This window comes from Chlorocebus sabaeus, chromosome 16, assembly GCF_047675955.1.
Source record: "Chlorocebus sabaeus isolate Y175 chromosome 16, mChlSab1.0.hap1, whole genome shotgun sequence".
NCBI classification, from domain to species: Eukaryota; Metazoa; Chordata; class Mammalia; order Primates; family Cercopithecidae; genus Chlorocebus; species Chlorocebus sabaeus.
This window is the reverse complement of record NC_132919.1, coordinates 48,695,237-48,722,941: the sequence shown is the minus strand read 5'-3', so window position 1 is coordinate 48,722,941 and position 27,705 is coordinate 48,695,237. Positions and strand designations below refer to the sequence as shown.

Genomic DNA, 27,705 nt, shown 5'->3' with positions numbered 1-27,705 from the left:
AGGCGATCGAGAAGCAGGGCTGAGGGCAGCCCAGGTCAGGCAGGCGCTCGAGAGGGGGGCTGAGGGCAGCCCAGGTCGGGCAGGCGATCGAGAGGGGGGCTGAGGGCAGCCCAGGTCGGGCAGGCGATTGAGAGGGGGGCTGAGGGCAGCCCAGGTCGGGCACTCACGTTGCTGATCTGCTCCTTGAGCAGGCAGATGACCCTCCGCTGGCCCCGCACCACCTGGATGTTGAGGTAGATCACGGCCCTGGGGGAGAGGGGCTGTCAGGCAAGGAGTGAGGGCTATCTCCCCAGGGCCGCCCCTGCCTACGGGACTCACAGCAGCAGGGCCGACACCAGGAAGACGAAGAAGGTGTTTTCCACCAGGTACCGGTGCACCCAGGGCAGCCAGGAGACCCTGGGGCCCGCCGCCTCCAGGTAGCGCACCCACACCCTGCCGGCCTCGTACATGCTGTCCAGGGTCCGGAAGGGGCCACAGGTGCTCGAGGGCTTCACCCTGGGGAAGAGGCCGACCAGGAACCCCCCAGCCTGGGCAACAGCCCACCCGGCTCCCTCCCAGCCCGTCCTCTTCACCCCTAAGTCTTGGGCCCCCCAGGCACCACCACCCAACCCCAGGATGACACAGAAGGGTCCCCTCCACCCGCCCCTACTCACTGCCAGACTGCGTAGCAGAGGAAGATGGCAGCGCCCAGGAAGGCGGGGAAGCAGAGCAGCGTGAGGAAGACCGTGCTCATGTGTGAGGCCAGCCAGGGCCGGCGCGGCGCCTGGCAGTTGGCCAGAAGGCTGGTCTGCGGGGAAAGGCTACGCTCTGCCACCGTCCTGCTACCCCTCAGCACCCCTCCAAGGCCTGGGGGAGCTCAAGAGGGAAGGGCGACCAGAGCTGTGCATGCAGGCAGGGCCCAGGACAGGACCCCGCTCCCTGCAGCCTACTCATTTACAGAGGAAGACAGAGGCCTGCAGGTCACTCACACGCAAAGGGGTGATGCCAACAGCACCTCCATCCGCTGAAGGTCGCTGCCATGCCAGGCTCTGCACACAACACTGTACACCCCACCTCCCTCAGTCCCCACAGGAACATGGTCCCCATTGCATGGATGAGGAAACAGAAGGCCAGACAAGACAGGAGCCATCCGATGGCCAGGCACAGTGTCATCCTAGCTCACGCCTGTAATCCCAGCACTTTGGGAGGCTGAGGTGGGTGGATCACGAGGTCAGGAGATCGAGACCATCCTGGCTAACACAGTGAAACCCCGTCTCTACTAAAAATACAAAAAAATTAGCCGGATGTGGTGGCAGCGCCTGTAGTCCCAGCTACTTGGGAGGCTGAGGCAGGAGAATGGCATGAACCCAGGAGACGGAGCTTGCAGTGAGCCGAGATCGTGCCACTGCACTCCAGCCTGGGCAACAAAGCGAGACTCTGTCTCTAACATAAAATAAAATAAAATATAAAATAAAATAAAATATAAAATAAATAAAATAAAATAAAGACAGGAGCCAGGATGGGAAGGGAGGTCCCAGTTCTCAGCCACTGGGCATGACCTAGTTGCGGAGAGAGGACCAAGATCACTTTCCAGGGACCCAGCGGTCCCAAGGCTTAGTGTATCCCAAAGCCCTGGCACTACCCCTGGCCAAGGGCACACAGGCACCTGGTGATGACCTCTGAACCCAGCGATGCTTCCCGGCCTGCCAAAGACAGTGATGCCGGGAGCGATCAGCCATCCCTTGGGCTGAGGGACAGGCCAGGGCAGCCCCACTCCACTCCGGTGGGGAGGGTTCCAGTGTCCCAGGCTCTGCCCAGCTAAGTCCTGCCCCGACTGCCAGGCCGCCCTGCCAGCCCAGCCCTCCCCAGGCCTTGGCAGCCTCACCTTCTTGACGTAGAAGACGAGCAGCAGCTTGATGATCTGCACGGCGGGGAGGAGGGGTGAGAAGAGCACCCCCAGCCTGGGGAAGGGTGGCAGTTCAGGGGCTGCTCCGGTGCCGTCCCCCTCCCTGAGACCAGGCTGGTTCCAGACCATGGGTAGGGCATGTGAGAATGGCCAAAACTGGGTCCTGGCCAGGGCCTGCATCGCTCCAGGGTCCACAGCTGGGCCTGGCTGTGCCCTCAGTGGGAGGCAGGTGCAGGAACCCCAGGGGGAAAGGGGCACTGACCGAGGGGCCAGACAGCAGGAGGCAAGCAGAGGACCCTCACCAGGTCAGAGTCTGCCCGTAAATCAGCTCCAGGACATTCCGGGCGATGTCAAACTCCGGCTTCCGCCTCCTCTTCAGCTTCTTCTCGGAGATAATCCTGCCTCCGAGGACGACCCCAGAGAGTTAGACAGGAAACCCACGCCCAGGGAGGCTGGCCCAAGTCCCCACACCCAGAGGCGCCCACCCCCCAGCCAGGTGACATCCTGGCCCTTCCACAGATAATGCCAAGGACAGACAGTCACCAGCCTGGGGCCTCCACCCAGGGCTTGGTCACACCGGCCTCATCCAAAGTAGGTTCAGATACACCCAGAGTTAAACAAGCAGTATCAGCTCCAGCACCAAATGATGTTTTCTTTTTTGAAACAGGGTCTGGTTCTGTTGTCCAGGCTAGAGTGCAGTGGCACAATCGTGGCTCACTGTAGCCTTGACCTTCTGGGATCAGGCGATCCTCCCACCTCAGCCTCGTGAGTAGCTGGGACTCCAGGCACACACCACCATGCCCAGCTAATTTTTATTTATTTTTATTTTTATGTTTTTAGAGACAAGGTCTCACTCTGTTGCCCAGGCTGGTCCCCACCTCCTGGGCTCAAGTGATCCTCCCACCTCAGCCTCCCAAAGTGCTGGGATTACAGGCGTGAGTCACTGCACCAGCTCTCCTACTGACTTTTTTAATCTTATTATTGTTAAATCCACATATTCTCGAAGAAAACACCAAGAGGAAAACCCAGCTGAAGTACCAGAACCTGCAGCAGAATACCTGGAACATTTTTTAAATCTTCCTCTGCTGTCCATTCCCTGCTGCCTGTTTTTCCTTTGTATCCTAGACTGAGGTTGTGTGATACACGTTTTTTGTTTTTTGTTTTTTGTGACACAGTCTCGCTCTGTCGCCCAGGCTGGAGTGCAGAGGCACAATCTCAGCTCACTACAGCCTCTGCTTCCCGGGTTCAAGCGATTCTCATGCCTCAACCTCCCGAGTAGCTGCAACTACTGGTGTGCGCCCCGACACCCGGCTACTTTTCGTATTTTTAGTAGAGACGAGGTTTTGCCATGTTGGCCAGGCTGGTCTCAAACTCCTGACCTCAGGTGATCCACCCACCTCACCCTCCCAAAATGCTGGGATTACAGGTGTGAGCCACCACGCCTGGCCATACACATCCCTTTGAAACCTGTTTTCCTTTCCAATCTAAACATGAGATCGGTTCTATTTCCAGAGTCTTCCTCTGAAGGGTGGAGACACAGGGCCTGATGTGAAAGGTCCAGGCCTGAGAACCTCCCAGCCACGCGTACTGGCCACTAAGGGGAGAACGCTCCCCACCCAGCCCACCCAGGGCCTCCTCACCTCCACACCAGTTCCCCAAAAAGCGTGTCCAGAAGCATGAGGACGAAGTCCATCACCAGAAACCGGTACAGCTCCTGGCCCACGAAGTCCTCCCAGCACTGACTCTGCAGGACAGCCACCCTGCGGCCCAGCCAGTGGTAGCACAGTGTCCCCAGGATGGCCAGCTTGAGGATGAGGTTCCTGCAGAGGGCAGGGTGCAGAGACTGAGGGGCGGGTGCAGGGGACAGAAGATGCACCCCAGGGCCCCCACCAGGGGCTCAGCCACACCGGCCTCTTCCTAAGTAGGCTTGGATACACCCAGAGCTAAACAACCAGTATCAGCTCCAGCACCAAATGATGTTTTCATGCGCAGCCACACACCTGCAGATGGCCACGTACACCTCCAGTACCGGGGAGTCATGTGGCTCCAGGGCGGCCAGAACACGGCACAGGTAGGGGGCCCCCAGGTTGAGGAGGCCAACCACCAGGGGCAGGACCAGCAGCGAAGCCTCCTGGCCAGCAGCCTCCGGACTCTGCAGGGATTGGTGTCACGGAAGCCCCCCCATTTATGGTGGGAGGGGGCAGCTACAGGGAGGGGCCCGGGGCAGAACTGGCAGGCAGCACCTCCCTCCTCCAAGATCTGGCCCTCCCCAGGCCTCAAGTTCAAACCACACAGGAAGTGGGGGAGGGGCACGGGTAGTGGAGAAGAAACCAGAAACCGAAAAAAAGCCGTGAGATAGAAAAAGGGACGAGAAGTGGGGCTGGGAGGGAGCCCCAGCACCGGGCGCAGCGTACGTGGCACCCTGGGCTGGCTGGGTGGAGGAGGGGAGGCAAGGCTGCCTCCCCAGGGGGCTGGTGCCCAGAGTCACTGGAGACACGTTCCAAGCGAGGGCCAGGCTCCCCCCATCCCCGCACCTGGATCAAGAACTCTGAGAAGACGTGGATGGCCACAGCGCAGCCCAGCGCGGTCCCCAGACACAGCAGCCATGCAAGCCCCAGCGCAGCCGCCTGCCGCAGCCTCCCGCACACGCTCCTGGGGCTCTGCCGCAGCTGCCACTCGGCCAGCAGCTCCTGCAGGCGGCACCATGTCCCCGTCACCCACACCAGAGCACGGACACGTGCAGATGTGCAGATACAGCACAGGGCACACAACACACATGAGACACACCAGGAGGCTCGAACCAGGACAGAGGGTCAGTCCCCCATGCCCCACCTGCCTTTTCATCTGCTGAGGGCCCTCCCTCCAGACACAGAGAGGACCCAGTCCCCTGCCGAGAGGTCCCTGTGCCTGGGCCGGCATTCACTTCCGAGGCCTGCCTCAACCCTCTCCAGCTGCCTCCCCAGCCCTGCGCACTGGGGCTGGGGCCTTGCTCAGAGGTCCTTTCCTGTTCCCTGTGGATGTGGGTGGCCCCCAGTGACCAGAAGCCCCCCCCCCATGAAATGGCTCATGACAGGTCGCAGCTCTGAGTTCCTTGAAGCACGGAACCCCAGAGAGGCAGAGAATGTTCCATGAGGCCCAGCTCTGCAGCCTCCTGGCCCCGCAATCTCTGCAAGGGCCTTGGCCTCTATGCCTCAGTCTCCTCACTGAGCCACAGAAAAAATGACAGTCCTCACCCACTGGGCTTCTGTGGCCACCAAGCTAACACCAGCCAGGGAGCATGTGTCCGCTGGGGCCTGGGGCCTGAGGCCTCAGGGCAGGCTCCCGGGTGCTCACTGGGCCATGGTGCTACTACCCGCTAGCAGACAACAGAGGCAGCCCCTAACTGAGGGGTGTGTACTGGCGAAAAACTCAGGGCCTGCCCTGTCACTGCAAGCAGAAGACCACGCCTGCCCAGCACCCCGAGTTCAGCTCACGGACAGATGGTCCTCCCTCTAGACCATGGTTCTGGCCACATGGTCCTAAGTGGACCCAGGGCCAGGCCTGCAGGGAACTGGGCAGGGCAGCTTGGTGCTCCAGGGCCACTCACCTTCAGCCGGGTGCGGATATTGTCCTGCTGGAGGCGGGAGGCCCGCTTCTGCGTCACCTTGTAGTCCCAGGAGCAGAAGACGGTGATGGCGTGGATGCCAGAGGTGCTCCCCACCCGGTAGCTCTCCCCGAAAGAGTGAGCCATGCTGGGGAGAAGCAGACACAGACATGGAACCGACAAGCTGAGGGGCAGAGGCCAAGGGGAGAAGGCAGACCGGATGCTCTTGACAGCCAGACCCCACCACCCACTCAGGAGCCATCTGGGGCCTGGCTGGGCCTCCTGCCATGCCCCTGCCCTGCCACCAGCCCTCTACACCAGCCTCATCCAACATAGCACCCACCAGCCACATCTGCCTAGAAGAGGGAGCAGGGCTGCGTTCACTACTGACTTGGCTGGTGGCCTCCCGGCGAGACACGGACCAGAAGATGCTGGGCTCACCTCAGGGCCTTTGCACTGCTGGTCCCAATGACCAAAACATCTTCCCTGCTTCCTTATGAATCCCCACTCTTATCTAACCTTCCCCTCTCAGGACAAGTGCCGCCTCCCCTGGGAAGCAGCCTGACTCCTTCCCCAGTGCTCCCATAACACCGGGAAAACACCGCTAAGCCTCCTGGATTGTCCCAGTCCATTCAGTGGTTCATCTTCTCCCAGAGATAGCAAACCCCGCTAGGACATTTACCATCCTGCCCTGAGCTGAGCACAGAGAATGTTTGTGCAATATGTAGATGCATGGGTGGGTGGGTGGGTGAATAAATGTGTGGGTAGATGGGTGGATGAATGGGTGGGCGGATGGGTGGATGGGCGGGTAAATTGAGTGGGTGGATGGGTGAGTAGATGGATGAATGGGTGGATGGATGGGTGAATGGATGCATAGGTGTGTGAATGGATGGGTGGGTGGATGGGTGGGTGGATGGATGGGTGGATGGATGGGTGGGTGGATGGATGGGTGAATGGATGCATAGGTGTGTGAGTGGATGAATGGGTGGATGAATGGGTGGATGGGTGGATGGATGGGTGGATGGGTGGGTGGATGGATGGGTGGATGGGTGGGTGGATGGATGGATGGGTGAATGGATGCATAGGTGTGTGAATGGATGAATGGGTGGGTGGATGAATGGGTGGATGGGTGGGTGGGTGGGTGGATGAATGGGTGGATGGGTGGGTGGGTGGGTGGATGAATGGGTGGATGGGTGGGTGGGTGGGTGGATGAATGGGTGGATGGGTGGGTGGGTGGGTAGATGGATGCATAGGTGTGTGAATGGATGAATGGGTGGATGAATGGGTGGATGGGTGGATGGGTGGATGGGTGGGTGGATGGGTGGGTGGATGGGTGGGTGGATGGGTGGGTGGATGGATGGGTGGGTGGATGGATGGATGGGTGAATGGATGCATAGGTGTGTGAATGGGTGGATGGGTGGATGAGTGGGTGGATGGGTGGGTGGATGGATGGGTGGATGGGTGGGTGGATGGGTGGGTGGATGGATGGGTGGATGGATGGGTGGATGGATGGGTGGGTGGGTGGATGGGTGGGTGGATGGGTGGGTAGATGGATGGGTAGATGGATGGATGGATGGGTGGGTGGGTGGGTGGGTAGATGGATGGATGGATGGGTGGGTGGGTGGGTGGGTGGATGAATGGGTGGATGGGTGGGTGGGTGGATGGGTGGGTGGATGGATGGGTGGATGGGTGAATGGATGCATAGGTGTGTGAATGGATGAATGGGTGGATGGGTAGGTGGATGGATGGGTGGGTGGATGAATGAATGGATGGATGGGTGGGTAGATGAATGGGTGGATGGGTGGGTGGATGGATGGATGGATGGATGTATAGGTGTGTGAATGGATGAATGGGTGGATGAATGGGTGGATGGATGGGTGGGTGGGTGGATGGGTGAGTAGATGGATGGACGGGTGGATGGATGGGTGGGTAGGTGGATGGGTGAATGGGTGGGTAGATGGATGAATGGGTGGATGAGTGGGTGGATGGGTGAATGGGTGGGTGAATCGAGTGGGTGAGTGGGTGGATGGATGAATGGGTGGATGGGTGGGTGGATGCGTGAGTGGATGGATGGGTGGATGGATGGATGAATGGGTGGGTGAATGGGTGGGTGAATTGAGTGGGTGAGTGGGTGGATGGGTGGATAGGTGAGTAAATGGGTGGATAGGTGAGATGATGAAAGCAGACAGGTAGATGGATAGAAGGAAGAAAGAAAAGAGGGAAGAATCAACAAATGGGTGAAAGGATGAATGGATGGATGAGTGGAGCTCGGAGCCCAGGTCATGAGATGGAGACATTACCTGTACACCAGGGTGATGCAGCTGATGAAGAAGCCTGCGCCCACAGTGTAGAGGTAGGCCAGGGGCATGTTGTAAGGCAGGCCGCCCGCCCTGGGTGTGCACTGGCTGCCGTCCAGGGGGCTGCCACACGGCTGGTTCAGCGTGGCATTACTGTAGTGGCCGTAGAACATGACGGTGTGGGTGAAGCAACCCTGCCACAGGGAGAGCCAATGAGTCAGGGTTCTCCCCACACCGCACCCCACCCTCAGGCCTGACAGCCACAGAGGCAGAGCAGGAGGCGGCCAGGCAGGGGCCGAGAGGGAAACAGGGAGGGCCCATGGCCACAGCAATCTTGGGCCTCCCAGCCCCATGGGAACCCCAGCACGATGGGCATCAAGGGGCATTGAGGGGGAGGCAGGGAGCTGGCTGTGGCCACCTGGAGTCACAGCGGGCCAAGGGTTGGGGGCCCAGGGAAGCTGGGACAAGAAGGGGACACGGTACCAGGGCAGCAAAAGACAGGCACCCCCCTGTACCCCAGTCCTAGGGCTTCCTCACCGCGCCTGTGAGGAGCTCCAGGCCTGTGCAGATGGGGGCAGGGCCCGGCAGGGCAGGCGGGAAGGCGACCTGCGGGCCCATGATGAAGGCCACCAGCAGCAGCAGCAGGAGGGCGTTGAAAGCCAGCAGGGTCTTGAGGAAGAGGAAGTAGGAGAGCACGCTGGAGCCGAACTGGCCACCGATGCGCTTCAGAGCATAGCGCCATGGCGTCAGGGCCTGCAGGCCGGAGAGCAGCGCCAGCCCCAGGCTGTGCAAGGCCTGCGGGCACAGGCAGAGAGGCCGTGAGGGTGAGGCCGTTGGAGGCACCGACGCCACCCCAGCCCTGCCCAGCCGCCCCAGCCCCAGGGCAGACCAGGGGCCCCTACCAGCACGCAGGCATATCTGAGCCGGCCACAGCAGGAGCAGACCCCGCCGCTGCCCCGCTGCCCCCTCCACTTCCCCCTCGGGGTCCTGCTCTTCTCTCTGGGGACAGAGGCAGCCATAAGTGCCTGGACCAATGAGGGGCCTGACTCTCCCCTTCCTGGAGACCAGTCACCCACTGGCTTAGCCCCTTCTCCCCCACCACCCAGCCCAGCTGAGGAAGTGGGTCTGGGGGTGCAGAAGCAGGGGCGGGGCTGCTCACCGCAGGCTGCGTTTCTCAGCCAGGCTTAAGGGCATCCCTCGAAGCATGTGGTCCCGCTGTGCCACCGCCAGGCTCTGGAGCTCCTTCACCAGGAGGCTCTGCTTCTCTGCAAGAGGGAGAGGCAGGTCTTGCCCATCCTCAAGTGCCCCTCCCTGCCGCCTGCAGCCAGGACCCTGGACAGGCCTGTGCGTCCCTGCGGCACCGTCCCGAGACACCTTGGTGCCCTTATTTGAGCTTGAATCACCAATCCATGTGTTTGCTTCAGTCAGCCACTGCGACAAGCAGGGAGCTCACAGAGCAGAGGGGCCTGGTTCCCCTACACAGTCCCTGACTCAGGGACCAGAGCCACAACCTGCCAAGCACTCCAACACACTTGTGAGGTAAGACCCCCACTTCCCTGTCCCCATGAGTCCCTGCAGAGGGACGGGGGAGCCTTCAGGCAGCGGCTAAGGGATAGGAGAGGGACCTCTGGCTCTGCGGCACCCCAGCCCCCGCCCCGGCCAGGCTGGCCTCCTGCACCCCACCTCAGGCCGGTGTCTGCCTGGGACTGGGGCTCCGATGCCCACTCACCCTCCTCCTCCCGGGCTGTGGGGTCCAGCTCCAGGTCGTACAGGCGGAGGCTGGGCCGGGCAGAGAGGACGAAGCTCCCGAGCAGGGGCCGGCTGCTCCTGCGCCGAAGCTGCACCGTCCGGCTGTAGTACTGGGAGATGATGGCGCCTCGGCTGCGGCCTACGGAGGCAGCTGGGCAGGGCCAGGCCGAGCAAGGCCTGGCCTCCCTCCCTCCAGGAAGGGCTCACCACAGGCCTCCCCATCCCTCATCCCTTCCCAGGACCCAGGAAAATCCTTCCAACAAAGACTTCGGGCACCACTGCGTTCCGAAAGCCTATTTTTACCCCGTGACGACTCTGGAGTCATTTTTAGAACCCAAAGAGGGCCACATGGGGCTGTGCTGGGCCTCCAAGCGACAGACGGGGTGGGCTAGGAGCCCGCCCTGGGCCTGACTCTGAGCTACGGGAGCAGCCGCTACCCAGGGAGATGCCGGCGGGAAGCCCAGCCCAGCCCCAGGGGCTGGGGTCAACTCGGGCCGGGGCCGGGGGTCCCACTCACCAATGGTGCGGCTGGGCATGCTGGCCAGGATGCGGAGTGTGGCCGTGCTCTGGGTGCCCTCGGGCCGCCGGAGCGTCTGCTGACCACTGCCTACAAAGCAAGAAAGACTCGCCAGGGGTCCTAGAGATGCCGTTGGCCACAGTATCTCCTACCCCATCCCATGCCTGCAGAGCTGGGAGACCCGTCCTGAGGGGCTGGGGCACCCAAGTATTGGTCCACACTGCCCAGCATCCAGGCCTGGGCTTACCTGTGGCCTCCTGCTCTCTCTGCTGCAGCTCCAGCCCCTCCTGGGCCGCCCACTGGCTCTGTTCTTGGATGAGCTGGTGGAAGGAGTGGTGCACTTCGCTTTCATCGTAGGGGCTGGGCTCCTGGCTGCTGAGGGGGTTGATGGGGGGGCGGTCAGGCTACAGCCGCCTCTCTCCTTCCAGCGGCCCCTACTCAAGTGACCTCTCCGTGAGGGGTGGAACATTCCAGCCTCCAGCCCCAGAGCACTTACCCCTGTTCCCCCGGGGTCTCAGGGACATCGAGGATGAAGGCCAGCGGCTGGGCCATGTCTCTGGTCAACGCCCACTAGTCTGCAGACCTAGGGCAGCTCAGAGCCTGGGCGCCACCTCCAGAGCCTCCTGCTGCCCATCTGATGAGACAGGGGCACAGAGCCAGGGCTGGCCTTCAGTGCCTGGTGGGCGTTCACACCGGCCATTGCCGGGGGACCACGGGAGGTGCCACTCACAGCCCAGGCAGTCCTGTTTGCCCCCCTACCACCCCAGGTAGACACGTGGTCAGGCACCAAACTAGCCTCATGTCAGAATGGAATGGGGGCCCCTCCAGTGTCTGGAGAGGGGAGAGAGGAAGGAAGGGTGTGGGGTCTGCAGTTCCCCATCTGTTTCCTCGATGTCGCCAGTCCCTGGGAAATGGGGAAGAGGTGGGGTGCCTGTAGACACAGCCCCTCTCAGGACCTCCATTCCCAGGGTTCTGGCACGAGACACCTCCTTTTTGGAGAGAAAGGTCAGGGCAGGCTGGAGGCCGTCTCTGCATCTGCCCTATGACCCCAAAGCACTTCCTCCAGAGGAAATTAGCTGCTGGAGCCCTCACTGCCCCCAGCCCCAGGCGGAAGCAGCACAGGAGGCTCTTCCCCCACACAGCGGTCACTCCAGGCCACCCCCATCAGGGCGCCAAGGTCCTCATGTTCTCAGAAGACCCACTCCCCTGCATTCCATCATCCCAGGGCGGCCAGCTGGGGAGGTGTGGCCAGGACCTCAACAGGCCTCCTTTGTCCTGGCTCTGCCGTCACCCAGCACAACTGTAACCAGAGCAGCCTTGCCTGGGGCCCTGGGCTCAGGGCCTATTCACCCTATGGGAGTGGAGCCAGGACTCAGCTCCCAGCCACCAGCGAGTCCTGCCGGCCTCTGCCCTGGGCCGCTCCTGCCCTCACTCTCAGGAACTCAGGGCTCAAAGTCGGCCGGGTTGACGGGCGATTCCTCCAACAGACAAAGCCCGGGTGCCCCGACAGAGCAGCTCCTTGCAGGGCTGCCAGTCACAGGGCCAGATGGTGCCCTCCCTCAGTGTCCAGGGTGCCATGTTCGGGCCCAGGCCCCACACCACCCCCTCCCTCCAGCAGGCGCAAAGAGGTGGGAAAATCAGTACAGAGCTGGGTTCGAGGCGGTCCCCACCCAGCCTAACACGGGACAGCTGCCCAATGAGGGGCCTGAGGACGCCTCATCCAGTCTCTGAAGCTGGAATCCCTTCCTCCAGACAGGCCTTTCTAAGCTCAGGGGACCCGACACCCCAGCACCCCGCCCCGAGGCCCGGGCAAGTCCAGCGGAGTTTCCGGGCGCACCATTCCTGAGCCCTGAGCCAGGTGGGGAGGGCTGGGCGGCGCCCGTTTCCAGGAACCCCCACCCCATCCGGCAGCGAGCCCCCCCGGGAGCAGCCGCTACCCAGTGAGAGCTGCAACCTGGCCCTGGAGCCCAGGGCGGCTGCAACTCGGGGGCCACTGAACCCACCCAGCCGGCCTCCCTGTCCCTGTCCCTCCCCTCCCAGTACCCCGGAGCTCGGCTGGGGGATCTGGGTGGGGGCTGCAGATTTGGCCCCCCACTCTGTCCTCCGCGCCCCTGCCGCTCCCAGCTCTGTCCGAGCCGGAGAGTCAAGCCCTGGGAGCTCCGGGAGCACCCGGGGAGGGAACTCGGCTACCAAGTGGCCTCAGAGGCCGAAAGAAATTCGGCGGGGGGGGGGGGGGGGCGCGGGGGCGGTTTCCGCTGTCCCCGCATGAGAGCAGCAGCCGGGGCTGGCAGGACCCGGGACCGGAATCGCGGCTGCTCACCTGGGAGGCGCCGGGGAGGGGGGCCGCGCGCGCAGCCAGGGCTCACCTGTGCCCTGCAAGGGCCGCCGGGAACTAAGGGCTCGGCTCTCCTTCCCGAGGGAGTGGCAAAGGGCCCAGGGGGCGACGGGGCCAGTCGCAGCTCTGGCGGGGCCTGGGGGTAGCCGCACCTCCCGGCCCACGTGGGGGGGCGGGCGGGCCCCGGTTATCACGTGACCTGGCCCCGCCCGCGGCGTCCCTGCCCCCCCTCTGGGCGCCCCGCGGTGACTGTGCCTTCCTCCCCTGCCAACTTCCAACCCCTCCTCCTGAGGTCCGAGCTGGGCCATGGAGGCCGAGTGTCTGGATTCATTCCAGTCCCTGGTTGACGTACCCAATACCCAATTTTTGTGAGGCTGTTTCCCCAAGTTCCAAAAAGGGGCAGTACTTCCAGACCCATCTGCTTCCCATGGTTGGGGATTGTCCAAATAAGATGCCGCTGAAAGCCCCAGGAACAGAGTCTCTCACGCCAGATTAGGCAACCCCCCCCCCCACCCAAGCCTCCTGCTGACTCTCCCCGACCTCCGCTGGGGGAGCCTGGTTATCTGCCCCTACTGACACCTGCGCAGGGTTCATTGTTTATCTAGCAAGAGTTCTGGCTCACTTCCTGTGTGCTGTGTGGAGAGGAGGGGATGAAAACGACATGCTGACACCTAGGTGACTGTCCCCAGGTGCTGTACCCATTGCCCTGTTTTCTGTTATTTCCCATGAGCCAGGAAGGTATACACTGATATTCTCCCATTTCACAGATGAGGAAACTGAGGCTGAGAGGTTAATCTGGGTGCCCCAGTCAAAGCAGGAGACTTGGTGGTCCACCTGGGAACTCTATGGAGGAAACTGGCTTTAAGATGGCACCCCCAAGCCCATTTGGAAGGGAGGGTCATTCCTGGTGGGGAGAGGCCATGAAGCAGGCAGGGTGAATGTGAGCTGGAGCCCAGGCAGGCAGGACAGGGCGCTGCTGCAGGTGAGAGCAGGCAGGCAAAAGCGAGGACCAGGCAGGGGCCAAGCTTCGGACCTTTTGCAGCTGCCAGTGTGGTCCTCAGATGGCTACCCCTAGCTGGTTCTTGGCAAGTGGCACCCTAGCATGGAGGCCCAGCCCCTTTCTCTCCTCCCACTGCTTCCCCCTCTCTGCATACCCACACTGAATTTGCATGAATGCCACCTCCTCTGGGGAGCCTCCCCAGATTGAACCCTGGTGGAGCACCTGCCACTTCCTATTGACACGTACATTTGTGGTTCTGTGCCCCCTCCTACCCCAACCCACTGTGTGCCCAGCACCAGCACACAGCTTGGGCCTGACACACAGAAAGGTGTCTGGAAACCAGGAAGGAGGTGGGCAGAGAGGCAGAAAAAGCTATGAACATTCAACCTGAGTGGGTTGATGACTGGGCCCTATAGCAGGTGGAAAGGGAGCAGAGAGGAAGGGCTGCGGGCCTCCCAGGGGCCTGAGGACAGGGAATTGGCAAAACTATGTCTTAAATATCTAGCCTGGGAGAGCATGAATGGAGCCAATCCCTGAGCACTAACTATGGGCAGGTACTAGGCCTGGGCGTTGGCAAATGATAGCGCCAATGACCGGGGGAAGTCCAGCAGTAACACCAAGAGTATCTGGAAACCCAGCAGCCAGGTTCAGGGAAGCCAACCATCCTGTCATTATCACACCCTCCAGGGGCTCTGTGGCAGGCAGATAAAGAGTTTGGCCCCTGCACCCCACCGTCCGTATCCCCACCCATGTCAGGCTCCCAACTCGGGCCTCGAGGTCAGGTCCTGCCTCTCCAGGCTGGAAGGGGTTGAACGGAGAGGGCCTCAGTCACAGGCTGGGCATCCCTGGAGGCAGCCAGGGGGCAGACCAGGACAGTGGACCCTCAGGCTGCAAGAGACCAGGCCCCAACTCCTGTGCAGAGAGGAAGGGCGGGCCACCTGCAGCCCAGCGTGCACAGAGCTCCCGGGGAGGCTAAGTGGCCTATGCCTGTTACCTTCACCTCTGCATCTCAGGGGCCCACAGGAAGTGCCTGGTCCGCCTCAGTTTAGAGCAGAGGAAACCATGGGGTGGGAGGGGAGGAGGGAGGTAGTGGAGAGGGAAGCTGGGGTTCCTGTCACGTGACCCCTCCCCTGGGCTCCCTCACTGCCCTGCCTGGCTTGTCAGGAGTCGTCTGAGAAGGGTACTCCTCCAGGGACTCAGTCCCTCGGTCCCCAGGTGAGCTGGATGTTAAGTGGAGAGAGAATGCAGAGGGTGAGGGGCTGTGGAGGGCCAGCTAGAGCCCTACAAGGGCAGCAGTGGGTCCCTGCTCCTGTCCCCATGGCTGGGGCTGTAGCCACAGGTCCTCATCGGGGGCTCCCGGGGTATCTGGACAGACCCGGGCCTGGAGGCTGGACCACTAGAAGGAAGACAGAAAGGGGTCCCCGGCCATCCAGAGTCAGATGCGGCAGATGCCAAGTCCCAGGAACTGTGGGGTTTGGGACACAGGCTCTTCCTGAAGGGCAAACTGGCACGTGGAGAAGAGCAGGAATTGTCTATCCTCAGGGTGAAGGTGGGCACAGGCACAGATGGGTGCGGGGTGCAGCAGGTCCTGGCTTTGCCTGTGACAGTCTCGACTTTCCATGCCCTTGACAGATGGGGAGACTGAGGCCGTGGCTGTGTGTCCCTCTGAGAGTTGGAGCGGGACTGGGCCCGAATTCAACCCCAGTAGGATTCTCTCTCATTTCTGCGCCCCGGAGGCGGCAAAGCGGCAGACCCGGGCAAGTGGACCCTAGGGCTGCAGGAACCCAGGCCCCGACGCCGGCGCAGAGGGGAAGGACGGACCCGCCCCCAGCCCAGAGTGCACAGAGGCCAGGGCCGAGGCCTTGCGGCTCATCTACCTGGGGCTTCATATCCCCACCACGGGCAGCCAGGCGCCCCGGCCTCCACCCACGCCTGCCGAGATGCTGCCGCTGCGATCGGTGCCATCGGAGCGGGCCCCTGGGGTGCCGGAGCCGGAGGAGCTGTGGGAGGCAGAGATGGAGCGGCTGCGCTGCTCCGGGGTGCCCGTGCGCGGGCTGCCCTATGCCATGATGGACAAGCGCCTCATCTGGTGGGTGCCACGCGGGCGCCGGACGGTGGGTGGGGGGGTGCTGCGAGGCTGCCCCGTCGGATGGGGTGGGAACACCCCGTCTGCCTGGCCCAGGTGGGCAGGGCGGGTGACTCAGGGGCGCCCGTCACCACCCCCGTCCAGGCAGCTGCGGGAGCCCGCGGGGGTGCAGACCTTGCGCTGGCAGAGGTGGCAGCGCCGGCGGCAGACGGTGGAAAGGCGCCTGCGGGAGGCAGCGCAGAGGCTGGCCCGGGGCCTTGGGCTCTGGGAAGCGGCGCTCTACGAGATCGGGGGTAGGACCCGCGCGAACCGCGCCTCCCCTTGCCCTCTCTGGAGCCCCACTGCCCAAATCGGAAAAAGAAGGGTGGCATCATCCCACCTGCCTTCGCCCGGGTCCCCCGACCAATCAGCCCCTCCCCCCTCCCACCCCCTCCGCCCGCGGGCACCGCAAACCTCGAGCCCCCGCAGCGCCCCCAGGTGACTGTCAGCAGTACCTCCGGACTCGGGCGGGCACCCACCCCGTCCGGTGGGTCCGCCCTTGGACTCTCAGCCCGGCCCCAGCCTCCCTGACCCACCCTGCTCTCCCCCTGCAGGCCTCTTCGGCACCGGAATCCGGTCCTACTTCACCTTCCTCCGCTTCCTGCTGCTACTCAACCTGCTGAGCCTGCTGCTCACGGCAAGCTTCGTGCTGCTGCCCCTGGCCTGGCTCCGCCCCCCTGACCCAGGCCCCGCCCTGAACTTGAGTGAGTGCGCGACCCACCAGGGGAAGTGCTGCGGTGTCCACTTGCGCCATGAAGGGCTGGCCCAGGGCCCAGAGCGTGGGGACAACCCTGGGCGTGGTCCTGCTGTGCCGGCCCCGGGGCTCTCTCCCCGTGACCCCGTCTTCTGTGGGGCACACCTCTGGCACATCCTCAGCCCCCTGCTCAGGCCTCCCCAGGGTTGGGGGTTACGGAGCAGTAGCCACAGAACCTCACCTATGCCTTGGGGATCCCTCTCTATTGACCTCCTTCCTCCTCAACAGCCCTCCAGTGCCCTGGCAGCCGCCAGTCCCAGCCTGGCGTTTTGAGGTTCCACAATCAACTCTGGCATGTTTTAACTGGCAGGGTGAGTGAGGTCTGTCCTGGCTATGGTCCAGAGTCTGGGAGACCCAGGGAACTGGCTTCAGGGGCCACAAGTCTAAGAGGACCTCTACTCCTCCAGGGACATTTCGGATCCCCAGGGGATGGTCTTACCTAGACAAACTGGCCTGGCCAGTGGTGGGGTTAGAGAGAGGCTCAGGCCACTGTGCCCAACATAGACTCATGGACACATGCCCGTGGTCCTCGGAGCCCAGCTGGTGTAGGCGGTGCCAGGGACAAAAGGGGAAAAGTGCCCCAGTCTCATCCTGGGAAGCCATCGAGTGGTTACCAATGGGGGCTCCTGGGTTCCAGTCCTGGCTCTATTTCTCAAAGCCCTGTGACCTTGGGCAAGTTGCCGAACCTCTGTGGGCCTCTATAAGATGGGACACTCCCTACCTGATGAGGGGATTGCACGGAGGCTAGCGAGATCATATATGGAAAGCACTTGAGCTGAGCCTGGCGCTCACCCGGGCTGGGTATCTTCGTCGCTGTCCCCAGGCCTTCACCAACACCTATCTCTTCTATGGTGCGTACCGAGTGGGGCCTGAGAGCAGCTCGGTGTACAGCATCCGCCTGGCCTACCTCCTCAGCCCGCTGGCCTGCCTGCTTCTCTGCTTCTGTGGGACTCTGCGGCGGTGAGAGCGAAGCCCATGCCTTCAACCCTTCATGGGGGAATCTTCCCCGATCCCCCTTTCCTTGGCAGTGTACTCTCCCACTGGCAGGAACGCCATGGCCTCGCACAGCAGGCTCCTAGGTGCTTCCTCAGCCCAGGCTCTGGCCGCAGACCTTAGGAACAGGGCCACTGCCCCCCTATCCCTACCCCGACTCCTCACTCACCAGAACCTGCACCTGGGGCTGCAGGCATCCTCCCCACCACAGGCCCAGAGCCGAGCCAAGGCTGAGGCTGGATGGTAGAGGTGCCCCTCCTCCAGCAGCCCCTGGTCTCCTGCCCCGCAGGATGGTGAAGGGGCTGCCGCAGAAGACTCTGCTGGGTCAGGGCTATCAGGCACCTCTCAGCGCCAAGGTCTTCTCCTCGTGGGACTTCTGCATCCGGGTGCAGGAAGCGGCCATCATCAAGCAGCATGAGATCAGCAACGAGTTCAAGGTGTGTGTGCGAGCGAGTGCGTGAGATCCACAAGCTGCAGGTGTGTGTGTGAGCGAGTGCGTGAGCTCTACAAGCTGCAGATGTGTGTGCGAGCGAGTGCATGAGCTCCACGAGCTGCAGGTGTGTATGTGAGCGAGCGTGTGAGATCCACGAGCTGCAGGTGTGTGTGCGAGTGAGTGCGTGAGATCCACAAGCTGCAGATGTGTGTGAGTGTGAGATCCATGAGCTCCAGGTGTGTGCAAGCAAGTGCGACTGTCCCAGTGTGTGTGAGCATGTGTGGGAGCCTGTGGGAGCATGACAGAGAGCATGTGAATGTGTGTGCATGTGAGGGCACATGTGACTGAATGGGTGACGGTGAGCACTCCTGTGAATGTGTGAATCGGAGTGTCTCTGGGAACGTGACAGTGTGAGAGTTTGTGACCGTGTATGTGAGTGTGAACGGTTGTGAGGGCATGTGAGAGCGTTTCCTGCACCCTTTCCTCCCACGCCCACCCTGCCTGCAGCTGCCCCTGTCCCCACACTTCCTGGCAGGTGGAGCTGGAGGAGGGCCATCGCTTCCAGCTGATGCAGCAGCAGACCCGGGCCCAGAGGGCCTGCCACCTGCTCTCCTACCTGCGGGTCAACGTACTCATCGGGCTCCTGGTGGTTGGGGCCATCAGCGCCATCTTCTGGGCTACCAAGTACTCACAGGACAACAAGGAGGTGCTAGGCAACTGCATTCATTTAATCCTGGCCAGAACTGCGTGGGGAGATGAGATGATCCCATTTTACAGATGAGAAACCGAGGCTCAGAGAGGTTCAATCGGTCGTGGCCACAGGTCACGGCCAGGACAGGCGGACTCCCACTGGATATTCCCACTGACTGCCAGACTGCCAAAGGGAATAGCTTACAGTCTTCCCTATTCTGGGCCTGCCCCAGAGTTACACTTTAGGAGGCCATGGGGGGCAGAGAGCTGACAGGGGCCCCCCAGCACACGGGCTCCCCTGACCTGCCTTTTCCTGCAGGAGTCCCTGTTTCTGCTGCTCCAGTACCTGCCCCCTGGGGTCATCGCCCTGGTCAACTTCCTGGGTCCCCTCCTGTTCACATTCCTGGTCCAGCTGGAGAACTACCCTCCCAACACGGAAGTCAACCTCACCCTGATGTGGTAAGTGCCACCCTTGGTGGGGACAAGTCTACATCCTGTTGCTCTGTTTTGGTTGTCACCTGGCACCTGGGGTCCCCAGCTGAGAGGCTTCCCTGTTCACTAGTGGCCCAAGGGAAGGCAGGTAGACACCTCACGGCACACGACCTCATCGTCCCCAGGTCTAAGACTTTCCAATCCCCCGCCTCTGAAGGAAGTCGCCAGTCTGGACCAAGCTCTGGCCATTCAGTGGAGCAAGGGACTGTGGCCAGGGGTGTTGGGAATGGGCTTTGCACACAGGAAAACCAGCAACACGGGACATGCAGAGCTTCTACACCCTGAGAGTGTACTCCCCTTACCTGGACAACCCTCACGTGACCCATAAAGTCCAGACCATCCTCATCCCCCTTTGAGGGATGAGGAAACTGAGGTTCACATGGGTGAAGCGCCCAGCCAAAGTCAAGCGCATCGTGCCTACCAGGTGCAAGTTCAAAAGCAAGCCCTCGACCTCCTGGGCTCAAGTGATCCTCCCGCCAGAGCAGCTGGGACCACCCCCCAGGCTCTGCCATCTTCTGCCTTAGTACTTAGGCCCTGTCTAGACCCCCTACTTCTCCACCCTTCACCCAGCCCCAGAAATTCTATTGTAAAGCCCACCTGAACTCCCACCGGCTTCTCTGCCTCCCACCACCCTCACCCGTCACTTGCCCTAACTGTTTTTCCCTCTGCTTCCTCAAAGTCAGCTGTGTTTGGTTTGCTTTGAAACTTTATTATTTGAGGCCCGGCATGGTGGCTCACACCTGTAATCCCAACACTTTGGGAGGCCGAGGCGGGTGGATCACCTGAGGTCAGGAGTTCGAGACCAGCCTGGCCAACATGGTGAAACCCTGTCTCTACTAAAAATACAAAAATCAGCCAGGTGTGGTGGCGCACACCTGTAATCCCAGCTACTCAGGAGGCTGAGGCAGGAGAATCACTTGAACCTGGGAGGGAGACATTGCAGTAGAGTGCACCACTGCACTCCAGCCTGGGTGACAGAATGTGACCCTGTCTCAAAAACAAACCTAAAAATTCAAAGTGTTCAACGAAGTGGAGATTTTAAAAATAAGCCCTTGGACTGAGCTCAGTGGCTCACGCCTATAATCCCAACACTTTGGGAAGCCGAGGTGGGAGGATTGCTTGAACCCAGGAGTTCAAGAGCACCCTGGCCAATAAAGCAAAACCCTGTCTCTACAAAAAATTAAAAAGTTAGCTGACCTTGGTGGTGCACGCCTGTAGTCCCAGTTGCTTGGGAGGCTGAGGCAGTAGGATGGCTTGAGCCCGGGAGTTTGAAGACACAGTGAGCTGTGATCCCACTACAGCACTCCAGCCCTGGTGACAGAGTGAGACCCTGTCTTTAAGTTAAAAAGCGCTCACCAGCTGGGCGCAGTGGCTCATGCCTATAATCCCAGCACTTTGGGAGGCCGAGGCAGGCAGATTACCTGAGGTTGGGAGTTCAAGACCAGCCTGGCCAACATGGTGAGACCCCATCTCTACTGAAAATACAAAAAATTAGCCGGGTGCAATGGCGCGCACCTGTAATCCCAGCTACTTGGGAGGCTGAGGCAGGAGAATCGCTTGAACCTGGGAGGCAGAGGTTGCAGTGAGACGAGATCGTGCTGCTACACTCCAGCCTGGGCTACAGAGTAAGACTTCATCTCAAAAAAAAAAAAAAAAAAAAAAATGCTCTCACCTACCCCTAGCTCCCTCAACAGGAGAACCACTGTTCCCAGCCATTCTCTAGCCCCGTGTCAGCAGTGGGAATGTCCCCTCAGAGATAACACGTGGCCAGGCACAGTGACTCATGCCTGTAAGGTCAACACTTTGGAAGGCCAAGATGGGAGAATCACAGGAGTTTGAGATCAGCCTGGGCAACGTGGCAAGAGCCCGTCTCTACAAAAACTACAAAAAAATTAGTTGGGCATGGTGGCACACCATCCTAGCTACTAAAGAAGCTGAGGCGGGAGGATCACTTAAGCCCAGGAGGTCAAGGCTACAGGGAGCTGTGATCACGTCACTGCACGCTAGTCTAGGCAATGGAGTGAGACCCTATCTCCAAAAAAAAAAAAAAAAAAGGTAAAACAGATAACGTGCATGCGATGATGTTTCGTTTAGACAATCACACCTATTTGGTCTGGTCATGCATTGTGCAATACATACGTGTGGCATGTGTTTATGACATGCAAGCTCGTGTCAGTGGGCTTCGATGTCCACAGGCGGCAGAGGAAAGGAGGAGCTCGCCTGTAGTCGGGACCCTGAAAAGGCCACAGGCTTCTCCACTGCAGGGCCTGCTGCATGTGCCTCTCCACAGTGGGTGTGGGGGAACGTGGCTGGACTGTGCAGTGTTTCTCAAACTGATTTAAAAACAGAACCCTTGGCCGGGCGCAGTGGCCCACGCCTGTAATCCCAACACTTTGGGAGGCCAAGTCGGGTGGATCAGCTGAGGTCAGGAGTTTGAGACCAGCCTGGCCAACATGGCGAAACGCTGTCTCTACTAAAAATATAAAATGTAGTCAGAAATCGCTTGAACCTAAGAGGCAGAGGTGGCAGTGAGCCGAGGTGACACCACTGAACTCCTGCCTGGGTGACAGGGTGAGACTTGGTCTCAAAACAAAAAAACCCCCCACAGAACCCTTTTTCCCATGAATCACCTGGAGACTCAGACTCTGAGAATACACTTTGGACCACGTTGCCACAGACAGAGCAGGTTGGAAGGAGACTGGGCCCAGGAAACAACATGATCCCACTCAAGACATCAGCCACACCTGTAGCCTGGGGGGAGCCCAGTGCCTGTGTGCCTGGGCCCCTCCACCTGACAAGGTCCCTACCCCCAGGTGTGTGGTGCTGAAGCTGGCCAGCTTGGGGATGTTCTCCTTCTCCCTGGGTCAGACCATACTGTGCATTGGCAGAGACAAGACCAGCTGTGAGTCCTACGGCTACAACGCTTGTGACTATCAGGTGGCTGGCAGCCCGGCGGAGCCTGTCTCTCCCTTCCTTCTCCCCAAAAGCTCCCCTCAAACTGTGCAGAGCCCTGTTTCTGCCCCTTTAGTCACCTTTGAGAGAAGCTGTGAGCAGGACTGCCTGCACCATGGCACACCTCCAGGGGGCGCCACTGCTGCCACATGGTGTAGTATGGCTGCCCTGGCTGTGAGGCTTCCTGCTCTAATCCCATCCTCAAGGCCTGGGTTTCAACCTAACGATTCTATCAGACACCAGGCAAGGCACCTGTACCACAGAGACCCCCCATAGGAGGCTAAGGGAAGGGAGGGCCGGGAGGCCATGAGTGGTGACAGGTCCCCTTCCCCTGCACCCCAGTGCTGGGAGAACTCCGTGGGGGAGGAGCTGTACAAGCTGAGTATCTTCAACTTTCTCCTCACCGTGGCCTTCGCCTTCCTGGTCACCCTGCCTCGGAGGTGAGCCCTGGGGTGACGCCTCCAGAAGGGTAGGGGTGCCACGGGCATGTTGGGGGTGGCCAGTGGCTACAGCCAAGGGTGAGCGGGTCCAGTATGGAGCCTGGGAGTGAGTGGCAGGCTGTGGCTATGGCCAATATGGCCCACGCATCTGTCTGGAGTGGTGGGTACCTGGACTCTCCCATCCCTGCAGGCTGCTGGTGGACCGGTTCTCAGGCCGGTTCTGGGCCTGGCTGGAACGAGAGGAGTTCCTGGTCCCCAAGAATGTGCTGGACATCGTGGCGGGGCAGACGGTCACCTGGATGGGCCTCTTCTACTGCCCCCTGCTGCCCCTGCTGAATAGCGTCTTCCTCTTCCTCACCTTTTACATCAAGAAGGTGTCGGCTCATGGCTGGGGGGTATGGGGTTCGTGCCTTTGGGTGGATGCCTTGAGCGGGGCTTGCCTCCTGTCCCCTTTCCTGGGTGTCAGCCTCCTGGGGTCTGCATAACTCTCTGATTCCTTGTTGCTGTTGCTTGCGCCCCCAGTACACCCTCCTGAAGAACTCCAGGGCATCTTCACGGCCCTTCCGCGCCTCCAGCTCCACCTTCTTCTTCCAGCTGGTGCTCCTCCTGGGCCTGCTTCTGGCTGCAGTGCCCCTGGGCTATGTGGTCAGCAGGTGAGGGGAAGAGGAGGGGGACACCCAGAGGATGGCAGGGGTATCTCCTCACCCAGGACCCTGATGCCAGCCCGCCTTGGCCATCTCTCTCCAGCATCCACTCTTCCTGGGACTGCGGCCTCTTCACCAACTATTCTGCCCCCTGGCAAGTGGTCCCAGAGCTGGTGGCCCTTGGGCTCCCGCCCATTGGCCAGCGTGCCCTCCGCTACCTGGGCTCCCACGCCTTCAGCTTCCCCCTCCTCATCATGCTCAGGTGCTCAGGGCAGCAGGGGCCATGGGAGGGGGCACCTGGAGGGAGAGGTCCTTCCTTCCATGGGGGTGGTGAGCCTGTGTGCACCCCCAACCAGCAGCCAGATGCAGAAAGCCAAGGGAAGCAGGGGCCCCTGAAAAGCAGGTACCTCCTGGGCCCACCCTCTGGGCTGCCGTGGGGATTGCAGGATCACTGGGGAAGCACCATGTCTGGGCAGCTGCAGCTGCTGAGCTCTTGTTATTGCTGTTCCAGAGGTGAGGGGATGAGGGGCTCTTCGAGGAAGGAGAGGAGGGTCCCATCCTCAGATACAGCAGTGTGCAGTGAGAAGACCCCAGTACCGAGTATTGTGGAGACTGAGGTGGGGAGAGAGGAAGTCAGGGAGAGGCGCTTGTGGCCTCAGGGGCAACTGACCATGAATCCCCTTCCAACCCAAGCCTCGTCCTGACGGTGTGCATCTCCCAGACCCAGGCCAATGCCAGGGCCATCCACAGGCTCCGGAAGCAGCTGGTGTGGGTGAGTGTCCTCGGGGCTGGCAAGGGGACAGCAGCTTTAGTGGAAACCGTTCCCTGTGTGTGGCCAAGGGCCTGAGACAGGTCTGAGTGGGTCAGGCGGGTTCTTCCTACTGGAGGGCGTGGCCTCAGGCTGAAGATAAAGATGGGGAAGGGGAGGAAGAGAACAGCTCAGGCTCCTGGTACCAGGAACCAGACCTGATAAGACATGACCTTAGGGGCTGGGCCTCTGCCTGTAATCCCAGCGTTTTGGAGGCCCAGGCAGGAGGATCAGATCACTTGAAGCCATAAGTTCAAAACCAACCTGGGCAACAAAGCAAGACCCCGGTCTCCACCAAAAATAAGTAATTAATTTTTTTAAAAGAGAATGTGGCCGGGCTCGGTGGCTCACGCCTGTAATGCCAGCACTTTGGGAGGCCGAGGCGGGTGGATCACGAGGTCAGGAGATCGAGACCATCCTGGCGAACACGGTGAAACCCCATCTCTACTAAAAATACAAAAAAATTAGCCAGGCATGGTGTCGGGCGCCTGTAGTCCCAGCTTCTAGGGAGGCTGAGGCAGGAGAATGGCATCAACACAGGAGGCGGCGGAGCTTGCAGTGAGCGGAGATCATGCCACTGCACTCCAGCCTGGGTGACAGAGCGAGACTCCGTCTCAAAAAAAAAAAAAAAAAATTACAAAAAAAAGTAGCTGGGCGTGGTGGCACGCGCCTGTAATCCCAGCTACTTGGGAGGCTGAGGCAGGAGAATTGCTTGAACCCGGGAGGTGGAGGTTCCAGTAAGCCAAGATCACGCCATTGTACTCTAGCCTGGGCAATTAGAGTGGGAAAATAAAATAAAATAAAATAAAATAAACGGGCACAGTGGCTCACGCCTGTAATCCCAGCACTTTGGGAGGGCGAGATGAGTGGATTGCCTGAGGTCAGCGATTCAAGACCAGTCTGGCCAACAGAGTGAAACCCTGTCTGTGCTAAAAATACAAAAAAAATTAGCTGGGCATGGTGGCGGGTGCCTGGGGAGTCTGAGGCAGGAGAACCGCTCCGCCAGGAGGCGGAGGGGCAGAGGTTGCAGTGAGCCGAGATCACCCCCTTACACTCCAGCCTGGGCAACAAGAGCAAAACTCCGTCTCAAATTAAAAAAAAAAAAAGGTAATATGGCTGAGTGCAGTGGCTCACGCCGAGGCGTGAAGACTGCTCGAGTTCAGGAATTTGAGACGAAGCTGAGCAACATAGCAAGACCTCGTCTCTACTTAAAAATCAAAGAAATGAGTTGGGCGTGGTGGCGCGTGCCTGTGGTCCAGCTATTCCGGAGGCTGAGGTGGGAAGATCGCTTGAGCCTGAGAGGGTCAGGCTGCAGTGGGCTGTGGTCTTGCTACTGCACTCCTGCCTGGGCAACAGAGCGACACACAGTTTCCAAAAACAAAAACAATTTAAAAAAAGATACGACTTTAGGCTTGGGAACAGGGGTTTAATAGAGCTGAAGGCAGAACAGTGCCATGGCTAAGGCGTGGCCTCAGGGTGGGGCCTTTAACGGGGGCGTGGCCTCGGGCTGCTTGGGGACGGACTCTTAGGGGGCGTGGCCTAGAGCTGCATGGGGTGGGACCCTGGTGGGGCGAGGTCTCAGGGCATGTTGGGGGTGGGCCCTTGGAGGGCGTGGTCTCGGGCGGGGATGTGGAGGGAGTGGCATCTGGCTGCGTTATGGGCGGGACTCTTGAGGGCGTGGTCTAGGGCTGCATCGGGGCGGGACCCTGGTGGGGCGTGGCCCTGGGAGGGTGTGGTCTCGGGCGGGGCATGGCCTCTGGCTACTTTGGGTGCGGGCTGGCCCTTGGGCCGAGGAGCTGCTGCCGCTGCTGTCCTCACACCCGCTTGTGGGAAGCGGCGCCTGTCGCAACTCGCCACTTGCTTTCCTCACAGCAGGTTCAGGAGAAGTGGCACCTGGTGGAGGACCTGTCGCGACTGCTGCCGGAGCCAGGCCTGAGCGACTTTCCGGGCCCCAAGTCCCCTGCCTCCCAAGCTTCGCGCCCTCGGTCCTTCTGCCCCGGATTCCCGTGCCCTGGCTCTCCGGGCCCCCGGGCCCCGCCGCCGGGCCCCTCCATTGTGGATGCCTCGGGACTGCGTTCCACTTGCCCTGGACCGCACGGTACCCCGGCCTCCGCTCGTAGATTCCGCTTCCCCAGCGTCGCAGAGCTGTAACCCGATCCCTGCCTCCCCGAAGCCTCCCTGGGGCCCCTCCAGGCCTCCTTACTTCATCTTCCAGGCCCCTGGCAACCACCGCCCTCCTCAGTGGCTCCAGGGCCTCCCTCAGGGGTCCCCAAAGACGGACACACAAAGCAGGAAGAACATATGGGAATTTTCCCTTTATATTTTGATCTCATCCCTTTAAAATGTCTATTTTTATTACGTTTTTTATAATATACATAATCTATTAGTATAATATCTCATGAATGCAGTTTTTTTCTAGAGTGTGTTCTGACTTTTTTTAGAACCATGAGGGCAATTTATACACATACATCTATTGGGAATCCTCAGAAGTTGTTTACTGATGGAAGCAGCTTCAGAAGAGTCTGGGGACCACTTCCTAAGGAAGGAAAGAGCTGGCCACAGTTAGAGCAAGCCTGCCTGGGGGGCCTGCTCTGTGTTCCAGAGCAAACTGCCTGCATCATCCCCTCCTGTTACTCTCCCTTCACCTGAGACAGTCAAGCCACAGCCTCAGCCGGGGCCAGAGCTGGGATTTGAACCCAGGCACTCAGGCTCCAGAGCCACACTGCCCCAGCGTGGGGCTTAGAGGCTGCTCCTGGCTCTGACTGAGGGGCTGCCTGAAGCTAGGTGAGAGGGTGCTGGGTCAGCTTTTCCCTAGCGGGAATCCTCTCCGTCCAGTCTTATAATTTAGCAGCCTCACGTCTACAGAGCTGCCTTGGAAAACTCAATAGAGCCCTGGCTTCCTGCAGAGCCCTGTTCTCCCAGCCTGCTTCATGGCTCCCTGGTTGAGCTAAGCTTGCGGATCTGTGGCGTGAAGGTACCCGCACTGCCTGGGCCTTAGTGGTATGTATGGGCCTCCACTGTGGGCAGCAGACAGGGGCCCAGGCAGGTGAGGCAGCTGGCCACAAGGGCAGGGCTGGGTCCCCCTCCCAAGGCTGTGTCTGATATTCTTGAGGCTGTTCAAGGTTCCTTTTCCAAGCCTCCTGTTCTCCCACCCCCACCCCTGCCATGCTGCAGTGACTCTAAATCTGTGGTTCTCAGCCTTGGCGAACACCTGAGTAGCTGCTACAAGCTGGCCGCAGCCCAGCGACTCTGATGTGGTTGGTCCAGCAGCCAGGGCATCGGGACTTTTCGAAGCTTCCAGGTGACTCACCGGCAGCTGGGGATGCGAAGTGTCAGGAAGGAAGGTCAGAAGTCCCAGGATGCACTTGAAAAGCCTCTAGCTCCACCAGTGACCAACTCCTGGCCGGACTCCTGGCCTGGACTCAGCATCCGGGAGGCTCTGGTCTCTCACCCTCAGGGCTGGGGGCTTCTTCACATGGTCATCAAAGACTTGGCCAGTTCCGCCTCTCCTTCGGCCATCCTTGTCTCACCCAGCATCACATGACCCATCAGTTCACCAGCAAACACGGTGAAGTGCTGCTGGTGCTGGGCCCTGTGCTGGGGTTGAGGGTTCTCTGGCCCTCATCTGGCGATGAGAGAAAGAGGGAAATGGTGAGCTCTGTGTTCCGTCGGTGGGTAGCGACAAGTCTGGACCAGATAAAAGTGACTCATGTTGTTAATTAGCAGCTTAGGGCCAAAGGTGGCCCCTGGACCAGTGGCCTCAACATCACCTGGGAAAAGGTTAGAAATGCACTTTCCCAGGCCCACCTCAGCCTCCTGAATCAGAGCAGCCCTCTGGCAAACTGTACTGAGAACCAACCACGTACATCACCGAGCACTGTGAATAAGACAAGCTTTGAGACCTTGAAGGAATCATCAAACTCTGGGCTTCGGTGTGCTCACCCAGGGCGAGACAAAGACGCTGTGCTCCTCCAAGTGGCCTCCAAGATTAAATGAACAATACCTTTT

General features: G+C 60.4%; 2 protein-coding genes across 15 annotated transcripts in view; one reads left to right on the top strand and one right to left on the bottom strand.

Moving 5' to 3' along the window:
• The window catches only part of TMC6 (transmembrane channel like 6), a 19,819-nt gene extending 3,743 nt beyond the window's left edge, over window positions 1-16,076 (bottom strand). The window contains exons 1-18 of one of the 9 annotated variants that reach the window (XM_008011562.3): window positions 12,398-12,555; window positions 10,528-10,665; window positions 10,279-10,406; window positions 10,032-10,121; window positions 9,495-9,653; window positions 8,925-9,030; window positions 8,668-8,764; window positions 8,303-8,560; window positions 7,769-7,959; window positions 5,472-5,616; window positions 4,420-4,575; window positions 3,886-4,037; window positions 3,526-3,705; window positions 2,188-2,283; window positions 1,865-1,940; window positions 654-787; window positions 319-495; window positions 168-246 (exon numbers count right to left, since the gene is read on the bottom strand). In XM_008011562.3, the coding sequence (XP_008009753.2) occupies window positions 168-246; window positions 319-495; window positions 654-787; window positions 1,865-1,940; window positions 2,188-2,283; window positions 3,526-3,705; window positions 3,886-4,037; window positions 4,420-4,575; window positions 5,472-5,616; window positions 7,769-7,959; window positions 8,303-8,560; window positions 8,668-8,764; window positions 8,925-9,030; window positions 9,495-9,653; window positions 10,032-10,121; window positions 10,279-10,406; window positions 10,528-10,583 (2,280 nt within the window). In that variant the 5' untranslated portion in view covers window positions 10,584-10,665; window positions 12,398-12,555. Of the gene's footprint in view, window positions 1-167; window positions 247-318; window positions 496-653; window positions 1,941-2,187; window positions 2,284-3,525; window positions 3,706-3,885; window positions 4,038-4,419; window positions 4,576-5,471; window positions 5,617-7,768; window positions 7,960-8,302; window positions 8,561-8,667; window positions 8,765-8,924; window positions 9,031-9,494; window positions 9,654-10,031; window positions 10,122-10,278; window positions 10,407-10,527; window positions 10,666-12,074; window positions 12,242-12,351; window positions 12,560-16,027 lie in introns of those variants that run through there. The other 8 variants (XM_037993868.2, XM_073004981.1, XM_073004983.1 and 5 more) reach the window with 8 other exon arrangements.
• Window positions 12,892-27,705, top strand: TMC8 (transmembrane channel like 8). 6 transcript variants are annotated; one of them, XM_008011572.3, is made up of 16 exons: window positions 12,895-14,581; window positions 14,999-15,455; window positions 15,597-15,745; window positions 16,046-16,195; window positions 16,474-16,556; window positions 17,069-17,205; window positions 17,528-17,675; window positions 18,207-18,377; window positions 18,681-18,820; window positions 21,667-21,790; window positions 22,148-22,245; window positions 22,436-22,619; window positions 22,768-22,898; window positions 22,993-23,151; window positions 23,583-23,661; window positions 25,570-27,705. In XM_008011572.3, the coding sequence occupies exons 2-16, from the start codon at window positions 15,307-15,309 to the stop codon at window positions 25,846-25,848; spliced, it is 2,181 nt and encodes a 726-aa protein (XP_008009763.3). In that variant the 5' UTR covers window positions 12,895-14,581; window positions 14,999-15,306; the 3' UTR covers window positions 25,849-27,705. The 6 variants fall into 6 exon arrangements, 2 of the variants coding, with proteins under 2 accessions (XP_008009763.3, XP_072861088.1); XM_073004987.1 differs by having other exon boundaries at window positions 25,573-26,054; XR_012088830.1 differs by having other exon boundaries at window positions 12,893-14,581; window positions 22,840-22,898; window positions 22,993-23,661; window positions 25,570-25,607.

What these genes read in the sequence shown, in the direction of transcription:
- TMC8 (XM_008011572.3), top strand. Translation starts at nt 15,307, where the DNA reads ATGCTGCCGCTGCGATCGGTGCCATCGGAGCGGGCCCCTGGGGTGCCG. An exon ending in AGGCCCCGCCCTGAACTTGA is followed by an intron (nt 16,196 to 16,473) that starts GTGAGTGCGCGA and finishes CCTCCTCAACAG; the next exon opens with CCCTCCAGTGCCCTGGCAGC. An exon ending in CTGGGCTATGTGGTCAGCAG is followed by an intron (nt 22,899 to 22,992) that starts GTGAGGGGAAGA and finishes ATCTCTCTCCAG; the next exon opens with CATCCACTCTTCCTGGGACT.